We start from the raw sequence: 26,617 nt of genomic DNA, 5'->3' as shown, positions 1-26,617 counted from the left end.
TCCCAAAAAGAAGGATTGTAACCCCCTAGTATTTAACTAGGACAGATTAAATTACAAACTTACTCATACTATTACACTGAAATTTTAGTATCTTCCAGAGAGTAGGAAGGCTAGTTCTTAAAAGGGTAAATATTTCCAGTTACAATTAGTGGAGTCTAGTTTTTCTATCTTAATACAAAGAGGTTAAAATAGATTATCTCCCAGTACTTTACAGCTCTAAAAATGTGATTATTCTATAGGAAATGATGAAAGTAATAAGATACAGTCTGCTCAGTAGTCTGTATCAAATCTATTGCTTGGATGGTTCTAAATGAAGTTAATTAGAAGACCCTTCAATCTAATTTAAGAAAAGCTGGCAGTAAAGGTTCATTTTGTATTTTAAGAATGCTGGAGTAGTCATATTTCTTTAAGACATAGCTGCCAAACCTCATGTGAGTGTTTTGTGAATAAGTCAGGGGATGTTGGCATCTTGCTGGAATGAGGCTATAGTGGTCTCATGATCTCTAGGTGCATATATAGATGTGTCAGTGAGTTGTGAAGAATGGTTCTATCATGTAAAGACCTCATCCCCTTAATTCTGTGACCTGCTAAGACATCCTAAAATGAATTGCTTAATTACTCAAATGTTCTGCATTTTCATTCTTATTCAAATAACCAATTCTAAGAGCATTTCACTTGTGTTCCATGTTTCTGACCTTGAAACGGTTGATAAGATCATATCTGGTAAACAGTTCATAAATCATAAACTTCAGACTATGCTCTCCACTTGCTTCATTTAGGGCAAATACATCAAAAGACCATTTATCAACATCCTGTAGAAAAAAGAATAAGTACTTTAGGTGCCAATACAATAATGTTTCTATGAGAATTTATTCAAAAGATAAGGCATTGTACATTTAGCAGGTCATCTTTCAATTTAGCATGCCAAACTACACTTTGACCAGAGTTTCATAGGACAGGACCACTTAGTATCCATGGGTCCAGAAAATTGAGGCCATAATGCTGAATAAAGCACCAAAACCTTTTCTTTAATCCCAAAGTTACTAAACTGATTTAATGCATTTGATAATACCATAATACTGTCATTATCTTTAATCTCTCTCCAACTTCCTGCCATAAATCATTTTCTCAGAGTGGACCTCAATTTAGCATAGAATTGCTAGTTACATAGGTGATGTCAATTGGGAAATACAGAAGAAATAGTGCCAGTTTTTCTTTCTTACTCACTTGCTACATTGCTTGAAATTTCACCATAAGAGTTTGCAGTTTGGCATAAAGTTTTGATATTTACGTCCTGTTATAAGATGTAAATATTGGCCTGGTGCAGTGGCTCACACCTGTAATCCCAACACTTTGGGAGGCCAAAATGGCCTGATCACGAAGTCAGGAGTTTGAGACCAGCCTGACCAACATGGTGAAACCCCATCTCTACAAAAAATACAAAAGTTAGCCAGGTGTGGTGGTGCACACCTGTAATCCCAGCTATTCAGGAGCCTGAGGCAGGAGAATCGCTTGAACCCAGGAGGCGGAGATTGCAGTGAGCCAAGATCACGCCACTGCACTCCAGCCTGGGTGACAGAGTGAGAGTCCATTTCCAAAAAGAAAGAAAGAAAGAAAAATATATAAATATCATAGAGAGATAGAGTATACACTATCTTTAATTATTAAAAGGTATTTTTTTACACTACTTTTCACCTATTATTATTTGCTCTATCTTTGGCTGACTTACTAATAATTTGCTCGAGGGACAGGTGGTGAGAAAAAGGAAGTGGGCCTTTTGATTGAGGAAGAGGATAGTAATACTCGTATTTCATGCAATTCCCTAGGGAAGCAAGCAGGCCAGAAGGGAAACTAGAAAGTACCCCATAACAGAGAGAGAGGGCAGTGAGCAGGGATATAAACCACTCCAACTACCTCATGATTTTGCTTTGAAAATCTGTAGAAGCACTGTAGTCCATTCTAATGGTTATCAGAAACTGCTAGCAAGAAGGCCTACTGTTTACACACATACAGTAGGTTTAGTATTGAACAGCAAGTGGGCAACCATAAAGCTATGCATTAATTTTCTATTTGAGTAGGCATGTTTCAAATTTCATTCAACACATTTTTTCTGGAGGCCAACTCTATGTGCTATAATATGCTAGAACCAAATTAAAAACCTGATAAAAAGTATTCAGTCTCTTTTAAAAATACTTCCTTCAAAAAATAAGAGCTTCAAATGGTATTTTTAATCACTTGGAAACAAGCACCAATGAAATAGTTTTTGGTTTGCTTGTATGTCGTTATTAAATTCCTTGCATTTGGCCCTTATTTGATCCCCAAATGCTTGCTTTATCTCTTTATATATTGAAAGTTATTATAAGTTCTGTTAGAAGGCATTTTACATCAGTAAATCTCAAAGGAGGCCAACAAATCTTTTATCAAACTCCAAAGCTAACAAACAAGAGTTAGTCCAGACTCTTAGAAGGTTGCTATTTATATTTACAGCTCCAACTTGGGTGTTCCCACTGAGTAAAAGGTTAATTCTTTATTTCTTGAGAATTTTTTTATAAACCCTGATGATTTACATTTGCAAACTACTGCAGATGCTTGGATTTTATGTCATCAGATTGAGAACGAACAAGACAAGGAGGCTTCTCAGAAAATAAGAGTTATTTAACTAAAACATTCTTTACTTGGTGATATTCCCTTTCTCAACCTGTTAGTTTATATCTTTTTTACTATACGACATGTTAGAAAAAATACTACATTCTCTCATACTAAAATATTTTGTTAGTTGGTTTTTAAGGGAAGATTCTTAAAATAAATAAAATAAAAATGAGTAATTTTCTTGCTCACTGTTAAGGAAATAATAGAGAAGGCAAAATCTCTCAAGAACCGAGGAATGATTAATATCCTTTAATGCAGTGGTCCTCAATATTTGGGCACCAGGAACTAGTTGTGTGGAAGAAAATTTTTCCACAGGTCGAGTTGGGGTTGGGTGGTTTTGGAATGAAACTGTTCCACCTCATCAGCCGTGCACAACCCTCACATGCACAGTTCACAGTAGGGTTTGCGTTCCTATCAGAATCTAGTGTCCCCTCTGATCTGACAGGAAGCAGAGAAACACAAATATAAAAAAGCACCAAAGAAAAACGAGCTATCTTTTAAAATTAATGAGATTAAAATCTAACATGCAGCAGAGAAAAAACAAATGCGAAGAAGATGCTTAAAAATTTTGAAAACACAAATTTAAAATTAAAAAGGAGTACAATAAGTCAGAAATAAATCAACCCAAGATCCGCTGCTGCCAATATCCTTTAAATTCTTGGTTAATGCAGAAAAAGCAACATGAAGATGTTTTAGGAGACAATGTTAATTTCCCTTAACCAAATTAGGCAATAGAAACAAGGAATTTAGAAGGATGAGCCTACAAAATGCCTCTGTAGAAATAACATTTAGAAACAAGGCACATGAACACACACACACACACACACACACACACACACACACACACACACACACACACACATAAACATACACACACAATGGGGCATGTATGTGAGCCAACAACTTTACTCACTTCAGAGTTTCAACTCTGATTATTTATAACATATATAGCACTGCAATTGGGCCTTAGAATAGTGTAGCCACAGGAGAAGCCAAAGATAAGAGAGATAAGGTTTTTTTTCTTTCTTAATTTTATCTTACATTTTGTATTTTTCAGACCTACAATCCTAAATAATTTCCTTCTATATGTTTTGTCATTTAAACATAATTGACTAAAACATCTTTTTATAACATGCATTTAACTCTTCCATAATACATTCATAACAAAATATGTACATTTTGACAAGTACTAGTGCCATTTCAAAATAAATTCAAGATCCCCATAAATAAAATTAAGAAAAAAACCACACGTATGTATACATACAAACATGCATATATATACGTTGATATAGTTTGTGTAAATCAGTCATTTAAATCTACAATGAGTCATGATTTGGAACACAGTTCATTTGTTAAATTGTTAGAATATGTTGAATTTTTTAACGTTCTAAGATGTAGGCTGCAGTAAAGACCTATTCTCGTTTTCTCCTAGCCTTTTTAAGAACATTTTTTAAATGACCATTTTAAACATGAAAATAATGAAATGATTTCACCTTTAATGTTACGATGACAGCTGCTGGATATGCCAAACCAACCATATGATATGTTTTTCGGTACATCCTAAAAAAGACAAAAATAAGTGTATATATAAAACTCATTGATTCAAAGTTTTCAACTATTTCTGAAACGTAAGGGAAGAGATTACTTTTGACATGTTCACCTCTTATCATTAGTTACAGACTCCCTTTGTGTCAACAATGATAACTATAGTCACCTTTTACTAAACATCTACAATTTGACAATGTAATATATTCTCTATTCACAATCACCTTGTAAAGTTAATGTGACTTTAGTTTCCATGTAAAGATATCCTTCCCTGAACTTTATCATATTGAAAGATGCACTACACTTTGCATATGCAACAACTTTCTAACATGCCAACATATCCCTGACAGCAGAACATTCTTGTTTTGTGTCCATTTATATGACAAAATTTTTAGTCTGGAAGCTAAATGTCATTAAAATATTTCCTTTATATTTTTATATTAAAATTATACGGGGGGAGATGTAGTGTCATCAGAATTTACATAGCTCCCTTCTTTTATTTAATGATATTGGGAAATTAATATCAGCAAAACTTATTTAAGTTTGTTCAAATTGTCATTCAATATTAAGAAAGGTTATTCAGAAAGAAAACAAGGTTATTTTCATTTCCATAATAGTATCAATAACAAAAGTGTTTTTTTGTTTTTGTTTTGTGTTTTTTTTTTTTTTTTTTTTTTTTTTGAGATGGAGTCTTGCTCTGTCGTGGAGGCTGGAATGCAGTGGTGTGATCTCCGCTCACTGCAAGCTCCGCCTCCTGGGTTCAAGCGATTCTCCTGCCTCAGCCTCCTTAGTAGCTGGGATTACAGGCACGTGCCACCATGCCCAACTAATTTTTGTATTTTTAGTAGAGACAGGGTTTCACCATGTTGGTCAGGCTGGTCTCAAACTCCTAACCTCACGATCTGCCCACCTCGGCCTCCCAATGTGCTGGAATTACAGGCGTGAGTCACCACACCGAGCCAACAAAAGTGTTTTTAATAATCAGTGATTTGATTTTTTCTATCTTCTGCTGGGCAACCCAAATAGCATAAACCAAATATAAGAACCCCCTCCATGAATTCATGTGAGAAAAGAATCAATATGATAGCCTAGTGTGTGATATAGCAATAGTGCTTCCATTCGGGACTCTGAAAGAAACATGTTTCCTCCTCCAAGACCTGGGAAGAAAGAATTCAATTGATTATTAATCATGTCCTTTAATTTTTATATCAAGTTAGTCCACAACAAGCTGAATTTCTAGGCTATATCTGTAAATTCTCCCTACAAAAGGCCTGGAGAATGCCATAGCTTAATTAAATATGATAAATATGTTCGATGTAAGAAACGGTCACATGGACAATATTCTGCGTCTTTTATAAAACCGCTATAGAAGATACTAAATTTTTTGATTCAATGTTCCTTATGTTAAAAATGCATGGGACATATTACTCAGTTTCTATGTAAAAGTCATCATTTGTTAAAGATAATCAAAGCTAAGCAATTTATCATGTTTTCCTGTTAAGTCTTGACTAGTTGGAAGTTCAGAATGAAAATATTGTGTTTAATTACATCTCTAGCCTAGGTTTTCTTGATGAAGTATCTCTCCATTTTATTCTAGAGACCTTAAGCACAAAGGTTTCATGCTTCCACTTTATTTTAAATAATCATAAATTATTTTTGGATGTGGGTGATTAGGTAAAATAAGAAATTATCCTATATCTCTATTGAAAGATTTTAGAACAGTTAAAACTAAGAATACTTATATTAATTACTTCATTGATATAAGTATAATTATTCTAATCTTGCAGAGCAAGGAAACTACTAATCATACTATACAAGATCTAGAATAATTACTATCGACAATGATACTTAGGTTTTTTTTTGGAAACAGTCTTTTCCATCTGTTTCTAGTCATTACCATTAATACTAAAAAATGGAGGTGCAGGGGAAATTGAAGGATGATGAACAGGGAAAAGGATCGACATAAAAATCATTCAGGATTAAGAAATTTTAAAATGTTAATTAACATTAACTTGACTTTATGGCACAGAAAGGCAAAGAGAACACACGCTTTGAATCACATGTTAGCCACTCACTGCTGTGTGACCTTTGGAAACTATTTAATGTCACTCATTTGTAAAATGAGAATAATTATAAGCTTTTTGTGAAGAGTAAATGATTCTCAATACAAGAAAGTCGTCATTTTTATTATTATTGTAACTGTTCTCATTACTTTGCAGCCAATATCATTGGTTCGAAATCTTGTATCTTTAGAGCTCTCTGGCCTCAATGGGACCTCTGGTGCTACTGAGTTTCTTAAACCTGGGATAGGTTGAGAAATGAATACCAATATACTTTCTCATTACATGAAATGTAAAGGAAGACAAAGAGGATTACCCTTCCAAAGAGACAGCAAAACTTTCCCATTATCATACTTTTCTAATTCTATAATCAGGAATAGAATTCTAGGATGGAAAATTAGAAATAGTAAACTAAGATGGAAAATTAAGATGACTCATCCTTGAATTAGAATGAGTATCAGAGATATCTTAACCCAGTTGTCTCACACTTTAGTAAACAGGTGATATATTACAACTTTCTGAAAAATGACAATGAATTTCCTGGGCTCTAAAGGTGGTGAAAGTCTAACTGGAAATGTAGTGGATTATTTTTGGAAGTTTCCATAATAGTTACAAGATATAATTCAAAAACTCCTTTAAAAAATACTATTTTAAGGCCAGGTGCAGTGACTCATGCCTGTAATCCCAAAACTTTGGGAGGCCAAGGCGGGTGAATCACCTGAGGTCAGGAGTTCGAGACTAGCCTGGCCAACATGGGAAACCCTGTCTCTACTAAAAATACAAAAAAAGTAGCCAGGCGGGGTGGCAGGAGCCTGTAATCCCAGCAGGAGAATCTCCTGAACTCGGGAGGCGGAGGTTGCAGTAAGTAGAGATCACGCCACTGCACTCCAGCCTGTGTGACACAGCCAGTCTCCGTCTCAAAGAAAAACAAAACAAAACAAACAAACAAAAAACAACACTATTTTATACTAGGCACTCTGAGAGGCAGCAGACTTATTCAGTGGAAGGCAAGGAAAATACTGCTGCTGTTTCACAGGGCTTATTCCAGTGGTGAGGAGAAATGAAATATAAGAGACAATATATGATTACAAACAGGGATAAGTGCTGGAAGGTAAACCACTGGCTGGGGGCAGCAATAGTGAGGAACAGCATAGAGTGATCCGGGAAGACCTCTGGAACGGTAAAAGGGCCAGCCCGCTATGTTGAAGGGTGGGGAGAACCACTTCTGACAGAGAAAATAACAGGATGAATGGCTCCAAGGCAGGAAAGAGCTTAGAAATGTCCTTGAAATTGAAATCAGGCTGGTATAGGTGTTCAGTCAAGGATGAAGTTTGCAGCAGATGAGGCTAGAAAGCAAAATGGGACCTAACCAGGCTCAAGTGAATTGGGAAACCCTCTGGTAGTTTGAAGCTTAAGAATGAGAGGAACTAGGCCGGGCGCGGTGGTTCACGCCTGTAATCCCGGCACTTTGGGAGACCTAGGCGGGTGGATCACGAGGTCAGGAGATCGAGACCATCCTGGCTAACATGGTGAAACCCCGTCTCTACCAAAAAAAAAACCCAAAAAACTAGCCGGGCGAAGTGGCGGGCGCCTCTAGTCCCAGCTGCGCGGGAGGTTGAGGCAGGAGAATGGCGTGAACCCGGGAGGCGGAGCTTGCAGTAAGCCGAGATCGTGCAACTGTACTCCAGCCTGGGTGACAGAGCGAGACTCCGTCAAAAAAAAAAAAAAAGAAGAAGAATGACAGGAACTAATTTGTATTCTAAAAACATCACTGTGGAATGGCTTGGTTGGCGTGAGCAAGTGAGGAGGAGAGGAGCCCAGTTAGAAAGTTACTGTCATATTTCTGAAGGCAGATAGTGGAGGCTTAGATTGTGGTTGCAGGAGTGGAGATGAGGAAGTGAGTGGATTCAGAATGCATTTGGGTAAGTAATTGCCAGGGCTTGCCGGGGAATTGAATCTTGGGAGGAAGTGTTTAAAGGAAGAAGCAACAAGACTTCAAATAGACTCAGCTGTCAGGATTGAAGATGATTACTTTTGAAAAGTTCCAATAAACTTGTCCCACTATTTTTATGCACCTACTAGTGGGGATTCAACAGTGATTAAAAAAAGACTTTTTTCCATATGTTCTTAGCACACTGATTTCTTAAAGACTGCTTACTAATTTAGTTACCTGAAGTACAATTTTATACTTTTATAGGCTACTAAAAAAGTTTACTTTTATAGGCTACTAAATAAAATTTTATACTTTTATAGGCTACTAAATAAACATATGAAAAAATGGAAATTTAGCATATTCATATATTTTATGTATTATAACCTTCTCTTGAATGGAAATGAAAATTCGGTTGATCTTCCTCCACAGTTTACATTTTTTCCCAGTTTGCCAAGTTCTGCAATTTTTTTTTTAAACAAAGAAGACAAAATATACATTTCTTTAGCAAATCAAACATACTCTCATGTTTCATCTGTGATTCTCTCACAGATTTTCTGATGTACTATTTAGATATTTTTAATTCGGTGCTAGAGAAAAGTCATCTTCTTTAAATTGTGTAGTGTATTTAACCATCTTTAAGTTTTATAATACATTTCTTGCCATGCATTCTCATTTGCACTTTTAGAAATTCAAATGTGCTTTCCATTGTCCCTTTAGCAGAAGAAAATTAAAGTTTGTAATGTTTATTAACAGTAATACCTAGAGATATCAGAAGATGAGAAATAATGCATTTTCTCTAAAATTTAATTTTAAGCATATTGGCAAAATGTTCTCTGTTTCTCAACTTTACTAGTTTCTAAAATATTCAAATAATCGCTCTATATATAATTTCATATAATTATTTTTTAATCTAAGGGATTTCTGATAACTACTTTTCAATTTTGTCAAACATAAAATGTCTATTTCGGGTCTTTTGTAGTTTTAGTTCTAGGAAATATCTTGTTTCCTACATGGAAAAAATAAGCTGTATTCCTAAGGGCTGAAAGAACATAAAATTGGGTCATATTAACATATGTTTCACGTTGAAAACCCTGATGATATAACTAGGCGTTTCTAGGGGCCATCAAATATCCCTTGCTTCAGTGACAGAAATGTTGGGGGAAAAAAAAAACTATCAAAAGTGAGCACGAGAGGGATTTCCTCCATTATGGAAAGATGGGAAGTGAATGGGCTTTTATCTTTAGGGCAAAGGAAGGCCTGAGTGATCTTGACATGTAGATTGCTACCCAATGTAGAATGTATTTTATGAAATGTTACATTTTATTCAGGTAAAATTAGTTGTGTAACATATACATGTGTCAGAATTGTTTTTAAACAGTTGTTCACAAAGGTTCATTTGAGGAGAAAGGTCATTCAAAAGTCTTTGCTTTCAGTCTTCATGTCAACTTAAAATAAATAAAAAGAATGCATCCGGGACCAGGTGTTTTTGTTATAGGTAAGTTCATCATAAAGTCCCAAATTTGTTCATTCTAGTTATAATTATGATTACAGTTTTCCTTAATAAGTGAAATATAGACTGCTCATACCTTTTATAAAATGAATGTATCTGCTGCCTTTCAAATATTATTGTCTTGAGATGCCAACAATTTCACTTACCTTTCCACAAAAATTCCAGCTTGAACAGCATGCACAATGCTCCGAAATTTTGGTTTTTCCTCAGGTTTCTTTTTTGTCATCCCCATTTTCCGTGTAAAGGTAGAAGCCAACCAGTCCCGGACTTCAGATGGGACTGAGTCAGTCTGAATGTCACTGAGCTCATCTTCAGTATCCAGAAGTCTTCTACAAAAATTTATACAGATTAAACATTTTTAAAAAGTGAGGAAAAACTAATAACAGGAAAACAAGGATTGCAATGGAATTTAAAATATAGCCAATACCGCTCTGTTTATTCCTTAATATGTACTCTCTAAAGAAAAAAAAAAATCATTAACATTTGGAAAGCTCTTAATGTCTCAAATTGATCATATGAAGGCAACAACTAATAGATTTTGCATTTGCTGCTTCCCAAACATTTCAGCACAATGATACACTAGTCTGGAGGTACCGACTGTTAATATCTTTAGTATGCTGTTCTGATAATGAATAAAACTAAGGAAAGATATGGAAGAGAATTCATAAACAGATGTCTGCTATTAAAACAAGCAACTGGAGTGGAAAGAATAAAGGGGGATTGAATCCATAATAGCTGTCATATACTTAATAATCTAGTGTATGTCTTACATATAGTACATGATATTTGAATAAGGCTTTGCAATGTATAAAAGTCATTCACAGGTACTATTTCATTGGATAAGTACCCCTAAATTTTAGGAAAATAACAACTTAAGTGCTCTCAACGATATCCATTCTATCAATATCACAGATTTTAAAAGTGAAAAAAAAAAGAATGAAAACACATGAAAATAAATAGATTATGTTTAAAGCACATTTCAGGTGACCAATGGGTGGAGATCTCATGGGTTTAGAACTGCTGGCCAAGGAAATCAACCCAGTGAGTGAGGTAGTGAACAGGAACTGAAACAATGACCACGCTCTGTGTAAGCTCCAGGTAGATAAAATTGACTGGACTGCTGAGTAATAACAGCTGCCATTAAAGAGGACACTCAGGAAACATCGCTATTTTAAGGCCAGTCAACTTCAGGAGTCAACAACTTCCTAAAGGTCTGAACTGGCAACATCCCAGAGGCTCCCCACCGAATACAGAAACAGCTTACAGAACAGTTGAGCTTTGTCTCCAGGAGGAACACAGGCTGCTCTGCCTGCCATTTGACTCGGTTCTTTCCTTATCTGTGCACCAATCTAAAAACTCATTGGCACATGTTAGCTTTAACCTTTGGGTTTCATCTGCTTTTGAAAATCTCTTTGCACAGACCTAGGCCTAAGGTTTATGAGCCGATGTTGGAAGGTGGCAAGAAATGGTTGTACATGCCAACGCCTCAGAAACAAGGCACAGGCCATCTCAAGAAGCAGGGACAAAACAAAGGACAAAAACCAGGAGGTCTCCACAAAGAACTCAATCTGGCCAAAGAGAGGCTCAAAAGGTAATATGCAGAAGAGGAACTTTTCATGTTCCTTTAATTGGCCTCCTGTATATGCTGCTGTTTCCCATAAACCTGCAGAAAACAGTCATTTGCCAATATTTCTTTTCCATGGTATTAAATAAGCATGAATGTATTTATGAAATACCTTATGAAAAAAGTAAACATAAGTTCTGGAGTCACAAAGATACATGTATACCTATAAAGATTAAAAGGATTTAGAGTTGAATGTTAATACTGATTAATACTTACTTTATTCGATTTTTAATTTTCTTTCTGATCTCACATTTGGATGGTTTTGATTTACCCCTAAAACACTGAACTAGAAAATTAAAGCAAAATAGTTTGTTTTTCTTTTTGCCCATTTGAAATTAGATTCCCTAGCCCATTTCAGCAAGTCACTAAACTACATGGCTTGAAAATTTCACTACTTTAAAGATTATGCCATTTCTACTATCTCTTATGCAGTGATCAAATACAGGGCAGGTGGGACAGGTAGAATAGGAATCATTGTGGTGTAATCTTGTGATGTCACCATGCTCCAAGCATTCCACTGCAGCCTAGTTTTGTCAGCTAATCTCCTTAGAATGACAGAAACCTGACTGATGGTGCCAATTCCTCCACAGTAAATTTCATGTTGATGACTTTAGGGCTATATGTCCTATTCTCATAAATGATCCAAGAAAGATCATCAAGCATAACAAAACCAGCGTATGAAAGTGATATTCCACATAGTAGAGTGGTACTTAGGAGGCTGGAAATCCTTAGTCATGATGCATGAGGTCATTTACTGAGAAGAAAGTGAATATAATTTTAGGGAGAAAGAATGATATGGATATGGATTAATTAGGGACACACAAATAAAGGACGAGAGTGTGTTAAGGGAAGAGCATGGAATATGCTATTGTGTAACTTGAAAAGGGAATCTTGAAAAGGCAACAACTACCTCCATGAAGTTTAATTTTATGTGTCACCATAGGTAGGTTATGGTGGCCAGTTGTTTGGTCAAACACCAATTTAAATGTTGCTGTGAAAGTATTTTTTAGATGTGATTAACACTTAAACCAGTAGACTTTGAGTAAAGCAGATTACCCTCTAAATTATGGGTAAGCCTCATCTGATCAGTTGAAAACCTTAAGAAAAAAGATTAAGGTCCCCCAAAGAGAAAGGAATTCAGCTTCCAGAACGCCTTTGAAATCAAGAATGCAATAACGACTCCTGCCAGGGTTTCCAGCCTGCCAGTTTGCTTTGCAAATTTCAGACTTGCCAGCACCAATAATCACATGAGCCTCTTCCTTAAAATACATATCTCGCTCTCTCCTCTCTCCTCTCCCTCTGTCTCTCTCTTTCTCTCTGTCTCGTGTGTGTGTGTGTGTATGTTGTGTACCTATTAGTTTGGATAAGAAATAATCTTTCCATCATTTATGAATGCTGTGTGATAACTACCAGTGTAGGTTATAAATGAAGTGGAATATAAAGACTGAGTTCTCTATTAACATTCATTTAATAGAACATACCAGTCCTATTTCTCATGTAAAAATCCTGTTTGCAATGAACTAACATGCCTTTTTAGCAATTATAAATCTAAACACCATACTGTTTAAACATTACAGAATTATTGTCAAACTAAATGAAGTGATTAAAAATGGAAAAAATGAGAATGATCCCTTCTCAGGTGGAACTTATATTTTAAAAGAAAGACGAGGCCGAGACCGCGTCCGCCCCGCGAGCACAGAGCCTCGCCTTCGCCGCTCCGCCGCCGGTTCACACCCGCCGCCAGCTCACCATGGATGATGATATCGCCGCCCTCGTTGTCGACAACGGCTCCGGCGTGTGCAAGGCCGGCTTCGCTGGCGACGATGCCCCCCAGGCCGTCTTCCCCTCCATCGTGGGGCGCCCCAGGCACCAGGGCGTGATGGTGGGCATGGGTCAGAAGGATTCGTATGTGGGCGACAAGGCCCAGAGCAAGAGAGGCATCCTCACCCTGAAGTACCCCATCGATGCCACAACTGGGACGACATGGAGAAGGTCTGTCACCACACCTTCTACAATGAGCTGCATGTGGCTCCTGAGGAGCACCCCGTGCTGCTGACCAAGGCCCCCCTGAACCCCAAGGCCCACCACGAGAAGATGACTCAGATCATGTTTGAGACCTTCAACATCCCAGCCATGTACGTGGCCATCGAGGCGGTGCTGTCCCTGTATGCCTCTGGCCGTACCACTGGCATCGTGATGGACTCCGGTGACGGGGTCACCCACACTGTGCCCATCTACAAGGGGTATGCCCTCCCCCACGCCATCCTGCGTCTGGACCTGGCTGGCCGGGACCTGACTGACTACCTCATGAAGATCCTCACTGAGCAGGGCTACAGCTTCACCACCACGGCCGAGCGGGAAATCGTGCGTGACATTAAGGAGAAGCTGTGCTATGTCGCCCTGGACTTCGAGCAGGAGATGGCCACGGTGGCTTCCAGCTCCTCCCTGGAGAACAGCTACAAGCTGCCCGATGGCCAGGTCATCACCATTGGCAACAGCGGTTCCGCTGCCCTGGAAGGAAGGTTCCAACCTTCCTTCCTGGGCATGGAGTCCTGTGGCATCCACGAAGCTACCTTCAACTCCATCATGAAGTGTGACGTGGACATCCTTAAAGACCTGTAGGCCAACACAGTGCTGTCTGGTGGCACCACCGTGTACCCTGGCATTGCTGACAGGATGCAGAAGGAGATTACTGCCCTGGCGCCCAGCACGATGAAGATCAAGATCATTGCTCCTCCTGAGCGCAGGTACTCTGTGTGGATCTGCGGCTCCATCCTGGCCTCGCTGTCCACCTTCCAGCAGATGTGGATCAGCAAGCAGGAGTATGACGAGTCTGGCCCCTCCATCGTCCACCACAAATGCTTCTAGGCGGACTGTGACTTAGTTGCATTACACCCTTTCTTGACAAAACCTAACTTGCGCAGAAAACAAGATGAGATTGGCATGGCTTTATTTGTTTTCTTTTGTTTTGTTTTGTTTTGTTTTTGGCTTGACTCAGGATTTAAAAACTGGAACGGTGAAGGTGACAGCAGTCGGTTGGAGCGAGCATCCCCCAAAGTTCTACAATGTGGCCGAGGACTTTGATTGTACATTGTTCTTTTTTTAATAGTCATTCCAAATATGAGATGCATTGTTACAGGAAGTCCCTCACCCTCCTAAAAGCCACCCCACTTCTCTCTAAGGAGAATGGCCCAGTCCTCTCCCAAGTCCACACAGGGGAGGCGATAGCATTGCTTTCGTGTAAATTATGTAATGCAAAATTTTTTTAATCTTCACCTTAATACTTGTTTATTTTGTTTTATTTTGAATGAGGAGCCTTCGTGTCCCCGCTTTTTTGTCCCCCAACTTGAGATGTCTGAAGGCTTTTGGTCTCCCTGGGAGTGGGTGGAGGCAGCCAGGGCTTACCCGTACACTGACTTGAGACCAGTTGAATAAAGGTGCACACCTTACAAAAAAAAAAAAAAAAAGAAAGACTAAAAATAAAATAAGGATTATGATATAGGTTAATTATGAGAGGAAACACTACTTTAGATAAGATGATCAGATAGTTAAGACCCGAACAATGAGAAAGTATTAGATATAGGAAAGTCTGGGGGAAGTCTGTTCTATCTATTCCAGATAGAAAGAAGGGCAAGTACAAAGGCCCGAGGCATGATCGGTATTGGCATGTTTGAGGAACAGAAAGGAGGCCAAATGTGGCTGGAGTATACTGAGTGAGAGAGTGACTCAAGTTGGGAGGCAAACATAGGTCTAAGTAAGCTAATAGCAGGCCTTGGAAGGATTCTGTCATATTTGCAATGGCAGGTCATTGAATTGTTTAAAGTAGGATGTGATATGATTTATGTATCTAAAAGACCAATGTGCATGCTGTGGGAGGAATAAAAAAAGTTGTAAGAATAGTGTTTTGAGTTTAGTTAGTTTAGTTAACTGAGCACAATTGCAAAAATGGTCTTTTATTTTGGAAGTTCACTACTTTTTGAAGACCCTAATTGGTATGGAATTGGGCATCATTTTTTCCTGTAAACATATGGCTCAAAGTCTTACTGGTATATTATTTTATTTACTTATTATTATTATTATTTTTGAGATGGAGTTTCGCTCTTGTTGCCCAGCCTGGAGTGCAATGGCGCGATCTCAGCTCACCGCAACCTCTGCCTCCAGGTTCAAGCGATTCTCCTGCCTCAGCCTCCCAGGCACATGCCACCACGCCTGGCTAATTTTGTATTTTCAGCAGAGATGGGGTTTCACCATGTTGGTCAGGCTGGTCTCGAACTCCTGACCTCAGGTATCTGCCCGCCTTGGCCTCCCAAAGTGCTGGGATTACAGGTGTGAGCCACCACACCCGGACTTAATGGTATATTATTAATGTTTTCTCAGACTATACATTTTTTTCTGTTCCATTTGTTTTGTTCTCTTCTTCAGGGAAATGGATCATGCATATCAGAGATCTCTTTTATCTAGTTTCCATATCTATCATTTTTCCACTAAACCTTTTTTTGAAAAACTAATGTCTTGATCTTATCCTGTTTTGTTTACCTTTTTCTTTCTTTCTTTTTTTTTTAACCTTTAAAGTGTTTTATTTGTAAAACACTCTACTGTGTTTTCAGTAATGTCTCTTTTAAGTTTTGTGGCTTATGGCTTGGCTGTCTCTACAGGGTAGCCTCATTTTCCTCCTCCTTTTGCTGACTGTGTTGTGTGTACACGTTTCACCTCCTTGTCTTATCATATTATTTACCTCTTGAAACTTTTTTCTTTGTTTTAATCGTATTATTTTTTCTACAGAATTGATGATTTCATGAAGTTCTTGAGTTCACAGGATGAGCTCACAGATGTGTACGTTCCTCTGGCATGAGTTCTTTGACATGTGTTTTTCCCTATCCTTTCCACCTTTGTTCTTGTGGTATTTTTTTGTATGGATTCTGTGTTGGTTTCTTTTTGAAAATTGTTCATTCTTATATGAGAGAACTTCTTTCCAAATCAGAAGGTTGAAGAGAAGGACCAGGAGAATGTGTACAGCAGAAAAGAAGTGAATCTGGGTATGAGGTCAGATGTGTGTCCCTGTGTGCAAGAACTGACTTAACTTTCTCTTCAGCTGACAGAAATACTAGCTGCAGGTCTGTTTCTCAAATATTTTTCTCTGTGCTACAGCACAGTTACAACAGTGGCCTTTGAGATCTTCATCTGCCTGTGCATACATCTCTGCTACTCCAGCGTGTGAAATGGGGGAAGCTTCCATAGCCAGCTGGCATACCTTGACCTTTTTATTCTACTCAATAAGTTTCTAATTTTTCCTTTTTGAATGAGCATGATTACCTAGAGAACTCTGTCCTATGCTATCCCTGCCTGAGAGCCACAATTTCAGGCACCTTCATCATTTAGACTTTATTTTTTAAGCTTATAGAAAAATTGAGTGTATAGTACAGAGAATTCCCATTCATCTCATCTCCACCCCCACCTTTACAATTCCCCTATTATTGACATCTGGTATTATTGTGGTACAGTTATTTCAGTTGATGAGCCAATGTTAATACATAATTTTTTTTTTTTTTTTTTGAGACGGAATCTCGCTCTGTCGCCCAGGCTGGAGTGCAGTGGCTGGATCTCAGCTCACTGCAAGCTCCGCCTCCTGGGTTTACGCCATTCTCCTGCCTCAGCCTCCTGAGTAGCTGGGACTACAGGCACCCGCCACCTCGCCCGGCTAGTTTTTTTTTTGTATTTTTTAGTAGAGACGGGGTTTCACCGTGTTAGCCAGGATGGTCTCGATCTCCTGACCTCGTGATCCGCCCGTCTCGGCCTCCCAAAGTGCTGGGATTACAGGCTTGAGCCACCGTGCCCGGCCAATACATAATTATTAATTAATATCCATAGTTTACATGAGGGCTCACACTTTCTGTTGTACATTCTATGGGTTTTGGTAAATGTATAATAACATATATCTACCATTACAGTATCATACAGGGTAGTTCCACTGCCCCTAAAACAATTCCTATACTTTGTCTATTCAACCTTCCTTCCTTCCCTCACCTCTGGTCCCTGGCAACCACTATCTTTTTGCTGTCTCCTTAGTTTGGCCTTTTCCAGACCATCAGATACTTAGTATCATATAGTAAAAGGCTAGACTTTTTAGTATTGGCTTATTCCACTTGGTAATACGCATTTTTCTCCATGTCTTTTCATGGCTTGATAGCTAATTTCTTTATATTGCTAAATAATATTCTATTGTATGCATAGATAGTTTGTCTATGCATTCTACTATTGAAGGACATCTTGATTGCTCCAAGGTTTGGCAATTATGAATAAAGCTCCTATAAACAGGTGCAGCTTTTTTCAACTCATTTGAGGAAATGCCAAGGAACACAATGGCTGGATGGTATCATAAGTGCTTAGTTTTTCAAAAACTGCCAAACTGTCTTGCTATACCATTTTGTACTCCCACCTGCAATGAATGAGTCAGAGGCCAAGCTGCCATCATCTCTTGCCTGGCCTCCTGTGCGGCCTGCTAACTGGCCTCCCCCTCTTGCTCCTGACCCCTGTCAGTCTCCTCTTCCCTCTATAGCCAGAATGCCTCTTTTAAAGTTTAAGTCAGACCATAATGCTTTATTCATAAAGCTCCACATAAGTCATCTTGAGCTAAGTCTCTAACCTCACCTTTTAACCAGTTCCCCTATATTCATTTTGCTCCAGTGACACTATTCTTGCTGGATGCAAAGCTGCCAAGCTTGCTTTTGCTTCAGGGCCTGTGTACTTGCTATTCACTCTACTTAGAGTCTTGTACTCAGATATTTGTGTGAATCATTTGTGTGAATCATTTCCTTACTGCATTTAGGTAGAGAGGGCATCCATGTGCCCACTCCCAGTAGTAAATATTCTTCGTTTTTATTTTGCCTTTTTATTCTGCTGTAGTCTTCTTCCTTCCTTTTTCTTTCTTTCTTTCTTTCTTTCTTTCTTTCTTTCTTTCTTTCTTTCTTTTTCTTTCTTTCTTTCTCTTTCTTTCTCTCTCTTTCTCTCTCTGTCTCTCTCTCTCTCTGTCTCTCTCTCTCTCTCTCTCCTTCCTTCCTTCCTTCCTCCCTTCCTTCCTTTCTGACAGTCTCGCTCTGTCGCTCAGGCTGTAGTGCAGTCACGTGATCTCGGGTCACTGCAGCCTCTGCCTCCCATGTTCAAGCGATTCTCCTGCCCTGCCCCTGCCTTCCAAGTTGCTGAGATTACAGGCATGCCACCACGCCCAGCTAATTTTTTGTATTTTTAGTAGAGACAGGGTTGGGTTTCACCATATTGGCCAGGCTGGTCTCAAACTCTTAACCTCAAGTGATCCATCCGCCTTGGCCTCCCAAGGTGCTGGGATTGTATACAGGTGTCAGCCTCCAGGTCCAGCCTTACCCTGTTATAGTCTTCTTAGCACTGACCACTACTAGATGCCATACCATATGTCCACTGGTTTGTTTGTTCTTTTTATACTTACAGTCTAGCAGCCTGGGCTGCAAAGACCTAGAGAGCAGAAAGTTGGCCTTCTGTTGTACACTGCTGTATCATCAGCTTCTAAAATCATGTGTGACACAGAGCAGGGGGCCAATATATATCCATTGAATGGCTATAAAATGTCTAGAAATATTTACATTAGACTAATTGTAACTGATTACCTTCATGAGTGGAGTAAGGATGGAAATGGTAGAAGTTTTAGCGTATAATCCTGTGCTATTTGATTGATATAATCAAATTTATTGCTGCTTATGCAGAAACAACATCTTGGAAGCAAATTCACTGCTGCCAATCATCTCCTTCATTGCCTTTAGATTAAGTTGTTTCTGAATAATCATGCGTCATATTATTGAAACAAATTGTGGGGAAACATATATATTTGGTGTAGAGAAAAAAACTAAACATTTTTTATTGCATTTTAAAGTCACAGGAAAGAAAACTTAAAAAAAGTATGGCTTGTTTATATGCCTTTAGCCAAGAAACTCAGTATTTCTGTCAAATATTAGCTCCTTTATGCTATTTATCACACAGAGAAGAGTAAGAAACTTCTAAAGAAGACATAAGTCAGTGTACACAGGTTCATAGAAGAGTAAGAAACTTCTAATGAAGACATAGGTCAGTGTACACAGGTTCATTAAGATAGTTATTCCAATTTGGAGAGAAGAAAGTTGAAAAACAGGTAGTTCAAACCTAAATTTGAATGAATTTTGAAAATAAACTAATAAATCTAAAGACATATTTCTCCCTACTCCCCTACATTTACCTCTTCTTACTTATTCATTTTCCCTTTCCCTCATACCCGCCTTGTACTCTGTGTCTTCTTCCTCCTGAGCAACATGAGCAGCTCCTCAAGTTTCATCTGACCATGGTAGACAGTGCAGTAACAAAAACTATAATGTAATATGGACTAGTCATCGTCATCCCGGACTTTTCATAGACAGAGAATTATTATAAAGAATTCTCCTATATGTTTATCTAAGACATGAAAATATCTGAATACTTGTATAAGATTATGGCACATGTAAAACATATACGACTACATTTTGTCCTCATTTCATTTTTGAAAGAAATTTGTGCAAGGAGGATGATAAAATAGGATCTCAACTATCATAACTAATTTTGTTTTACAAACATCTAATGACTTCATTGCTCTTTATTCTAATATTAAAGGGCAGAAGTATGCATAATCATTTACATTTTAAATGCTTTTTAAAAATGAAGACTTTGTGTTTAAGAAACATACAACATGGAAAAATGATGACTGGTACATTTTCCTTAGGAATTCTTAAAATGTGTCAAGACCAGCCTGGCCAACATGGTGAAACCGTCTCTACTAAAAATACAAAAACGTAGCCAGGCATGGTGGTGTACGCTTGTAGTCTCAGCTACTGGGGAGGCTGAGACAGGAGAATCACTTGAACCCGGAGATAGAGGTTGCAGTGAGCCAAGATGGCACCACTGCCCTCCAGCCTGGGCCACAAGAGCAAGACTGTCAAAAAAAAAAAAAAGGAATTCTTAAAATGTGCTATACAGAAAAAGAAACGATAAGGAATATATGTGTAAAATGTTATCACTGTTTACCTCTGAAAAATGCTCCCACTGGTGTTTGATATGACTTTAGTTTTAGTCCCAGTGGACTCAATAAAGCATAAAGTCAAAGGTTTCTAAACACGACCTGGGTGCAGATGGGGCCCGGTGAACTGTGAAAACTGACCCTGCATCCAATCTGTGACTCAACTAATCCTTCAGAGCTATTTATAATCGTAATTTTCTCTTGAAATCAGATGACATAACTCCCAAAGGGCTTATATTTTGAAATAAAAAGTTTGCAGGGAAGGGAAGTAAAGAAGGAGGCGGCCACGGAAGGAGAGGTCATGGGATTTTGACTCTTACAATTACATGTCAGTGAAAATATTTCTGTCCACAGTGGACTCTTGGAAAATGACTACACTCATGTACTGATGTGGTTATTTCTGGGCAATTGGTGCCTGCAATTACACCTTCTAAGTGCTAAAATTCAAGTGCTAGGTGCGGTTAGGAGATACTGGTTTCTCAAGTTTGAAATGTTCTTTTCCTGCTTTACTATTCTTATAAAGGACATGTTTCACGCAGCAACAAACTCATTCAGTTCTTTCCCTTAACATTGGATGGGGCCAGGGTAGGATCATATTTCATCCAAATACCATTTAACTAAATATTTTAAAGTTATATATCAGGTGAATAAACTGCTGTATGTTCTATCCTTCTACCTTTTAATAAGTTTCATAAAAGACAAACAAGTTGGGTGAACTGAAAGTTCTCAGCTCCTTGTGTGACAACACTGGGCCAGCAACCTGCAGCTCCACTCTGCACCACAGGTGGAAACCTCAGCCCTGAAGTACAGTCTCCATCAACCTACCTAGCTTTGAAAGGAGCTGCTTCTTGGCCACTCCTTGGTTTGAAAGGGTACAAACACCAATGGTGTCCTGGGTTCCTTGGGAGGAAAGACCTAATAAGAAAGCCCAGTAAAATGTAGGAGACAGGCTTGGGGACCTTTGGGTAGAGAAATCCTGGGTCTTCTGCCCTAAATATGGTAAAGGAACATACTGGGAAAAGCAGGGAATTCCAGGGTCCTATAGTACCTGGAGGGGGAAGAGGGTCATGGGCTTCAGGTTCTTCTTGGTCTTGTGGGGACACACCATGGTGAGGGGAACACCAAAGAGAACCTTTGTCAGCCTCCCTGAAGTGGGGAATGGTGCCCTGGGAAGCAGCTTCACTGGCCTGGGGCTAAGGGTGATACTGAACTCATACATTGCAAATATCTTCCAGGACAGCCAGAGGAATTAAAGGTGGTTGATCTTTCCATAGTACAAATACAGCCAGAGGAATTAAAGGTGGTTGATCTCTCCATAGTACAAATACTCTTTTTGGAGTAAGTGGTTTCCTCCTAGGAGAGTCCATTAGTATTATTTCTTCCATTAACCTATGTCTGTGTTCTGAGCTGCTTGTGCCCTTCTCCACCGTTATCCCCCAACTGCCGCAAAAAACAAAAAACAAACCAAAACTCTAAAGGTAAAACCAATCCTTCACTCAGACTTCAGAACTGTTTGAGGACCGAAATGGATGATAATGCCAGTTGCTTTGTTGCTGTCTTACTAAGAACCAGGCAAGAAACCAAGCTTTAGCTTATTTAATCCTCATAATACCACCACGAGGAAGATCTAATTATTATTGCTACTTCTATTTTACTGATAAATAGACTGAGGCACAGATGTCTTGAGTGATTTGTGCAAAGTCATTCAACCAGGAGTGTCCATGTCGCATTTTTTGGTCATGTATGTCTGGTTTCAGGGTCTGAATTACTAACTGATAAGTTATCCTCCACTTTAAATGCATATTTTTCTTACTGAGTACCCAGATTGCCTTCACATTTGGTCAACGCTAATGCCAGTAATCATTTTCTAGATCTCATCTCTGCCTTGAAACTTAGGGTTAAAAATAATTGAACTTAAAAAGTCTTAAAGGAGTTTGATCTATCAGTAAATCTTTAGTTGGAGGAAGCTTAAATTTAATTTACAATGCTAGCATGTTGAATTGTTTTCTCATAGAGAAATATATCTGGATGACAAAATTTCAGGACACTTTGAAGTAAAATAAATGTAAGGATGGAAATAGGTAATACACTTGAAATGCCATATCTACTTGTCAGTAACCTACTTACTATAGTGCTAAATACTTTTGAATTATTTTTCAGGCCACCACTGAAGCATGTTTATTTATTCCCTGTTTTGTTCCAAAGAGGATTTAAAATGGCAAGCTTACAAATTTATCTCAATAGCTTTTTATAAAAAAACAGTTTCCTGATAGATTTGTTCAATGTTCCTCTGGTATTGTTAGCCTCTCCCCAACCCAGCTTTTTTTTATTTTTAACTGTGAGAAGATGATCATTGTATATGAGTGACTATGAAGACTGAACTTTTGGGTGGAAAAGTCAGTCATGCCGACCTTAGCTCAATTCCCAAAAGGCAAATCTTGGCGTAAACGAGGTCAACTAAGGATAATATTGAAGTTAGATGTGGCTTTTTCCAAGGTAAGGCCTACAAAGTGCTTGGTGCCTCCTTTGTACCCAATCTAGGAAGCAAAGGTGGAGGCAGTAGAGGTCCTGTCCACCAGGAGAGGCAGAAAGGACTCAAAGAATGTTGAGGGGAAGGGCCTGAGAAAGAGTCAAATTGCTTGGAGAACTGGGATCAAGATTGTATTTTTGGAGTCATTTGGGGATGGAACTGGGGATAATGGGTGAGGCAGAAAACTGCCCAAGGCCTTGCTGATGACTCTTGGCTTCCCACCAGGAAATCCTCTTGGCTTAAAAACATTTTTGAAAATATTCCATTAGGCACAGAGCCTAATGCTCCACTGATTAACAAATTTTGATTAATAAGCATCCTCTGTAGTTAGAAAGACTGCCTCGAGTCAAACTCCTGGCTTCACCACCTATTGGCTGTGTAGTTTTGGAAAAAGTATTTCATCTGCGTGAGACTTAGTTCCTTTGTCAGTACAAAACAGATGGTACTAATAGTATGCCTAGTGGTGACATTGTGAGAATAAACTGGATAAATACAGAGAAAGCCCTTAGAACAGCATCTGCTCATCTGTTATAAAGCAAGCCCTTGGTAAACTTCCCACTACCTACACATCTGCATAAATTAGTCTGAGCAGATTCCCTTTTTCTAACACGTAGAACAAGGAGGGCCTCACGGGAATGGAAGTGTTGGAGACATTGTGGGAAGAAGTTGGTCAAAGTGGACTCTGGGGAGCCAAAGAATAAAGTAAGGATTCTCCTAAAGTAAGGGTTGTGAAGAGACAGTGGGAGAGATCTCCAAAATTAATTTTTACTTACTTTAGGATGTTCCCTAGTAGAGTAGGTGAATTCATAGAGGCAGAAAGCAGAAGAGCAGTTATCGGGGTCTGAGAGTTATCGGTGGGAAATGGAGAGTTATTGTTCAAGGGTTACAGAGTTTCTGTTTTGGATGATCAAGAACTTCTGGAAACAGATGATGATGGTGGTTGCATAACATTGTAAATTTACTTAATTCTACTGAATTTTACACTGAAAAATAGTTAAAATGGTAAATTTTATGTTATATATATCTTTTCACAATAAAACAATAGTTTCCTAGTATTGATCTTCTTCCTGCTCCACTTTCCAGAGAATAGATAGGTTGCCTCTTCTAACTGGGGAAATAAGACATAGGAGAAGGGCATTCCATGCTTCATCTGTGTCCTTCCAAGGATTACTAAGAGGGGCAGCCTGGAGAAAAAGGGTGGGGCTGCAGCTCCTAGATGAAGCCTAAGGGCCTATGGTTTCCCAGACCTGGGAGAGGTGACCAAACCACGGACCAAAGGACAGGCCTGGCCTCCAAAGAACCCAAGACTTGTTGCTGTGAGGCACTGCTAATCTCCGATTCAGCACCTCTTGCTTATTGCCCCTATTTCCTAATGAGATTTCCTGGAGGTTGGAGTGGGGGGACATTTTAGCACAAAGTTATCTCATTTACAACTTGGAACAACACTTGGGGCATAGTCTTGATAAGACCTTAAATTTCTAACCATCAAATTTCTAATGGTCTCTCTGTTTCTCTTTTTGTGTGTGTGTGGTCTAATTGTGACATCATCTAGTAGAGTAGTTTCAAACTGTGGTCACTAGACCAGAAGAATTAGCATCACCTGGGCACTTGTTAGAAATGAAACTTCCCATGCTCTAAGACCTATTGAATCAGAAAGTCTGGGAGTGAGGCCCAGCACCCTATTTTAGCAAGCCCTTCCAGTGATTTCAATGACTACTAAGGTTTGAGAACACTGTTCTCCTTCATTCACAGCTTGCCAATTAATGGAAGCTCTATACTAAGAAAATGCGATTTACTTATTTTCTGACATGTACTGAATGGCACTGCTTATTTCCTTATGCACATTATTTCACCATCAGTGATGAGGCTTGTTGGTGAATTATATCAGGAGGAACAGTCAGAAGAGTCCCCATGAAAGTATTTTAATTAATGAATCTTTTATAATGATGTTACAAATGGGAATTATCTGTATGTTATTTGATTGCGAACTAAAAAAGTCAATTTTCAACAGACCATGGGTGGAAAATGTGTCCTCAGGAGAGCAGGGGTATATTTGGAAGACAAGAGTGTAAGGGGAGGTAAGGAATATATTTCTTTCTAAACCCATGAGGCCAAACTACTAGGGATGATGACAACTGGGAGGTAACAATAGCCAAAGAGAATAGTGAAATAAGTATCAGTGTATATAGTGAGTCCTTCATAAATATTTGTTGAATAAATGAATAAAAGTATAAAAAACATAGGCATAGGGTCCCTGGTTTTACGGATTTTTAAAATATTCAGGTATTTGCACTAGTTAGGTATTAGCCCAGATGAGGAATAGTCACTTTTATTTGTTTATTTTGATGCATATGTTGTATATGTCAATGTTTTTAGTTACGTCCTGTTTAATGTAGAAAAAGATATTTTTCATGTGTAAAAAATTTTAGAAAAACAATTTAAAAAGTATTTTCTGTGATCCTGTAACTCTTTGTATATATGCTCAGCCATGAATTCACTCACTGACTCAAGTTGTAAATGACACAATAACCTGAAGGAGGGAAAAATCCATGTCCCATGGAAGGAAGAGAGACCCAAGAAAAGACAATAGAAGAATATGTGATGAGTCCGAGCAAAGTTTCCATTCCTGTGATTATCCAAAAATATGCCAGATTAATGAAGAGTAGTCAGAAAGGAAGGCAGGAGAGATCTTGAGAAGGAACACTGGATCCTGCCTGACCTCTAATCCAGGACAAACTGTGAGGAGGATGGGAGCATGCCCCAGATAAATTTCCAGGATCCTGGAGCAGAAGCCAGCTGAATGCCCCACCCTATCCCTATCCCCAGCCCCTACTCCTGGGTGGAGCCTGCAGGACAGCAAAGTCCCTGTGTGGAACTGACTAACGTGTGTCTAGACAGATAGGCCTGAGACAGTCTCACAGATAATGGTGACTCCAGCTAGACTGATGGGGATGGAAATGAGATAAAAGAGATGCAGAGTAGACAGAAGAAAAATATATTTGGAAGTAGGCTATATAAATATAGTAAAGAATGTACAAACATCTTTGTATGTAGAAAAATGTAAGTCCCTTATTTCTAGTACTTGATACTTGCTCAAGAAACACCTATGTTGTTCGACTTTATGATGGTATCAATGTTTTGAGGGTTACCTTGGAAACTTAACCTATTACCTTGTTTCATGGGAAAATAGATTATGAATTATTAGTGGCTAACTTAGAAATCAAACATTTTCATTAGGATTTAATGTTAAGGTAAAGTGACTCTTCGGAAGAATTAGAGATGAAGAATATGAATTTGGAGCAAGTCCAACCTACCTGGCTGTAAGAATGCTGTCAATGACAAGTGACATCAAACCTAAACGAAAGTGGCTCAAATAATATAGAAATTGACTGATTTCCTTAAAAAAAAAAAAAGGTTAAAAGTAAGGTGACTCCGGTAAGGGATTTTTTAAAATCAGGAAGTCAACGATATCACCAAGGACTAAGGTTTCCTTCATCTTTCTACATGAACAAATTTAGTATTAGGTTTAGCTTTCTGCTTGAAGCAAGATGGCTGTATTCATGGTAAGCATCAGATATGGATATATCACCTAGAAGCATAAGATACCCTTTCTATGAAGAGGAACCCTTCTGCCAACACAGTCTTCATTCTGCCCTTTATGCAATTCTCATTGGCAAGAATTGCATCACATGTCCAAGCCTAAACTCACTGATTAGT

General features: G+C 38.6%; 3 protein-coding genes across 14 annotated transcripts in view; 1 reads left to right on the top strand and 2 right to left on the bottom strand.

Annotated features, from left to right (window-relative positions):
- NEUROD1 (neuronal differentiation 1) overlaps positions 1-26,617 on the bottom strand; it is a 1,109,848-nt gene that overhangs the window by 569,045 nt on the left and 514,186 nt on the right. The window lies entirely within an intron of this gene.
- PDE1A (phosphodiesterase 1A) overlaps positions 1-26,617 on the bottom strand; it is a 473,087-nt gene that overhangs the window by 99,417 nt on the left and 347,053 nt on the right. For 8 of the 12 annotated variants that reach the window (XR_007718098.1, XR_007718099.1, XM_050750562.1 and 5 more), the window contains 3 exons: positions 9,844-10,026; positions 4,143-4,209; positions 696-812 (listed from right to left, as the gene is read on the bottom strand). Coding sequence is in view for 8 of the 12 variants with exons in the window: in XM_050750562.1 (XP_050606519.1) it covers positions 696-812; positions 4,143-4,209; positions 9,844-10,026 (367 nt within the window). In the remaining 4 variants the exon portion in view is untranslated. Of the gene's footprint in view, positions 1-695; positions 813-4,142; positions 4,210-9,843; positions 10,027-11,537; positions 11,977-13,625; positions 13,731-26,617 lie in introns of those variants that run through there. The other 4 variants (XR_007718101.1, XR_007718100.1, XM_050750561.1 and 1 more) reach the window with 4 other exon arrangements.
- LOC126932089 (uncharacterized) lies at positions 12,987-13,632 on the top strand. Its single transcript, XM_050750607.1, has one exon. It carries the CDS (start codon positions 13,072-13,074, stop codon positions 13,375-13,377), a length of 306 nt encoding a protein of 101 aa, XP_050606564.1. The 5' UTR covers positions 12,987-13,071; the 3' UTR covers positions 13,378-13,632.

The sequence above is a fragment of the Macaca thibetana genome, chromosome 12 (genome assembly GCF_024542745.1).
Source record: "Macaca thibetana thibetana isolate TM-01 chromosome 12, ASM2454274v1, whole genome shotgun sequence".
In the NCBI taxonomy this organism is placed as follows: domain Eukaryota; kingdom Metazoa; phylum Chordata; class Mammalia; order Primates; family Cercopithecidae; genus Macaca; species Macaca thibetana.
The sequence above is the reverse complement of the archived record's forward strand: the minus strand, read 5'-3'. Positions and strand labels throughout refer to the sequence as shown.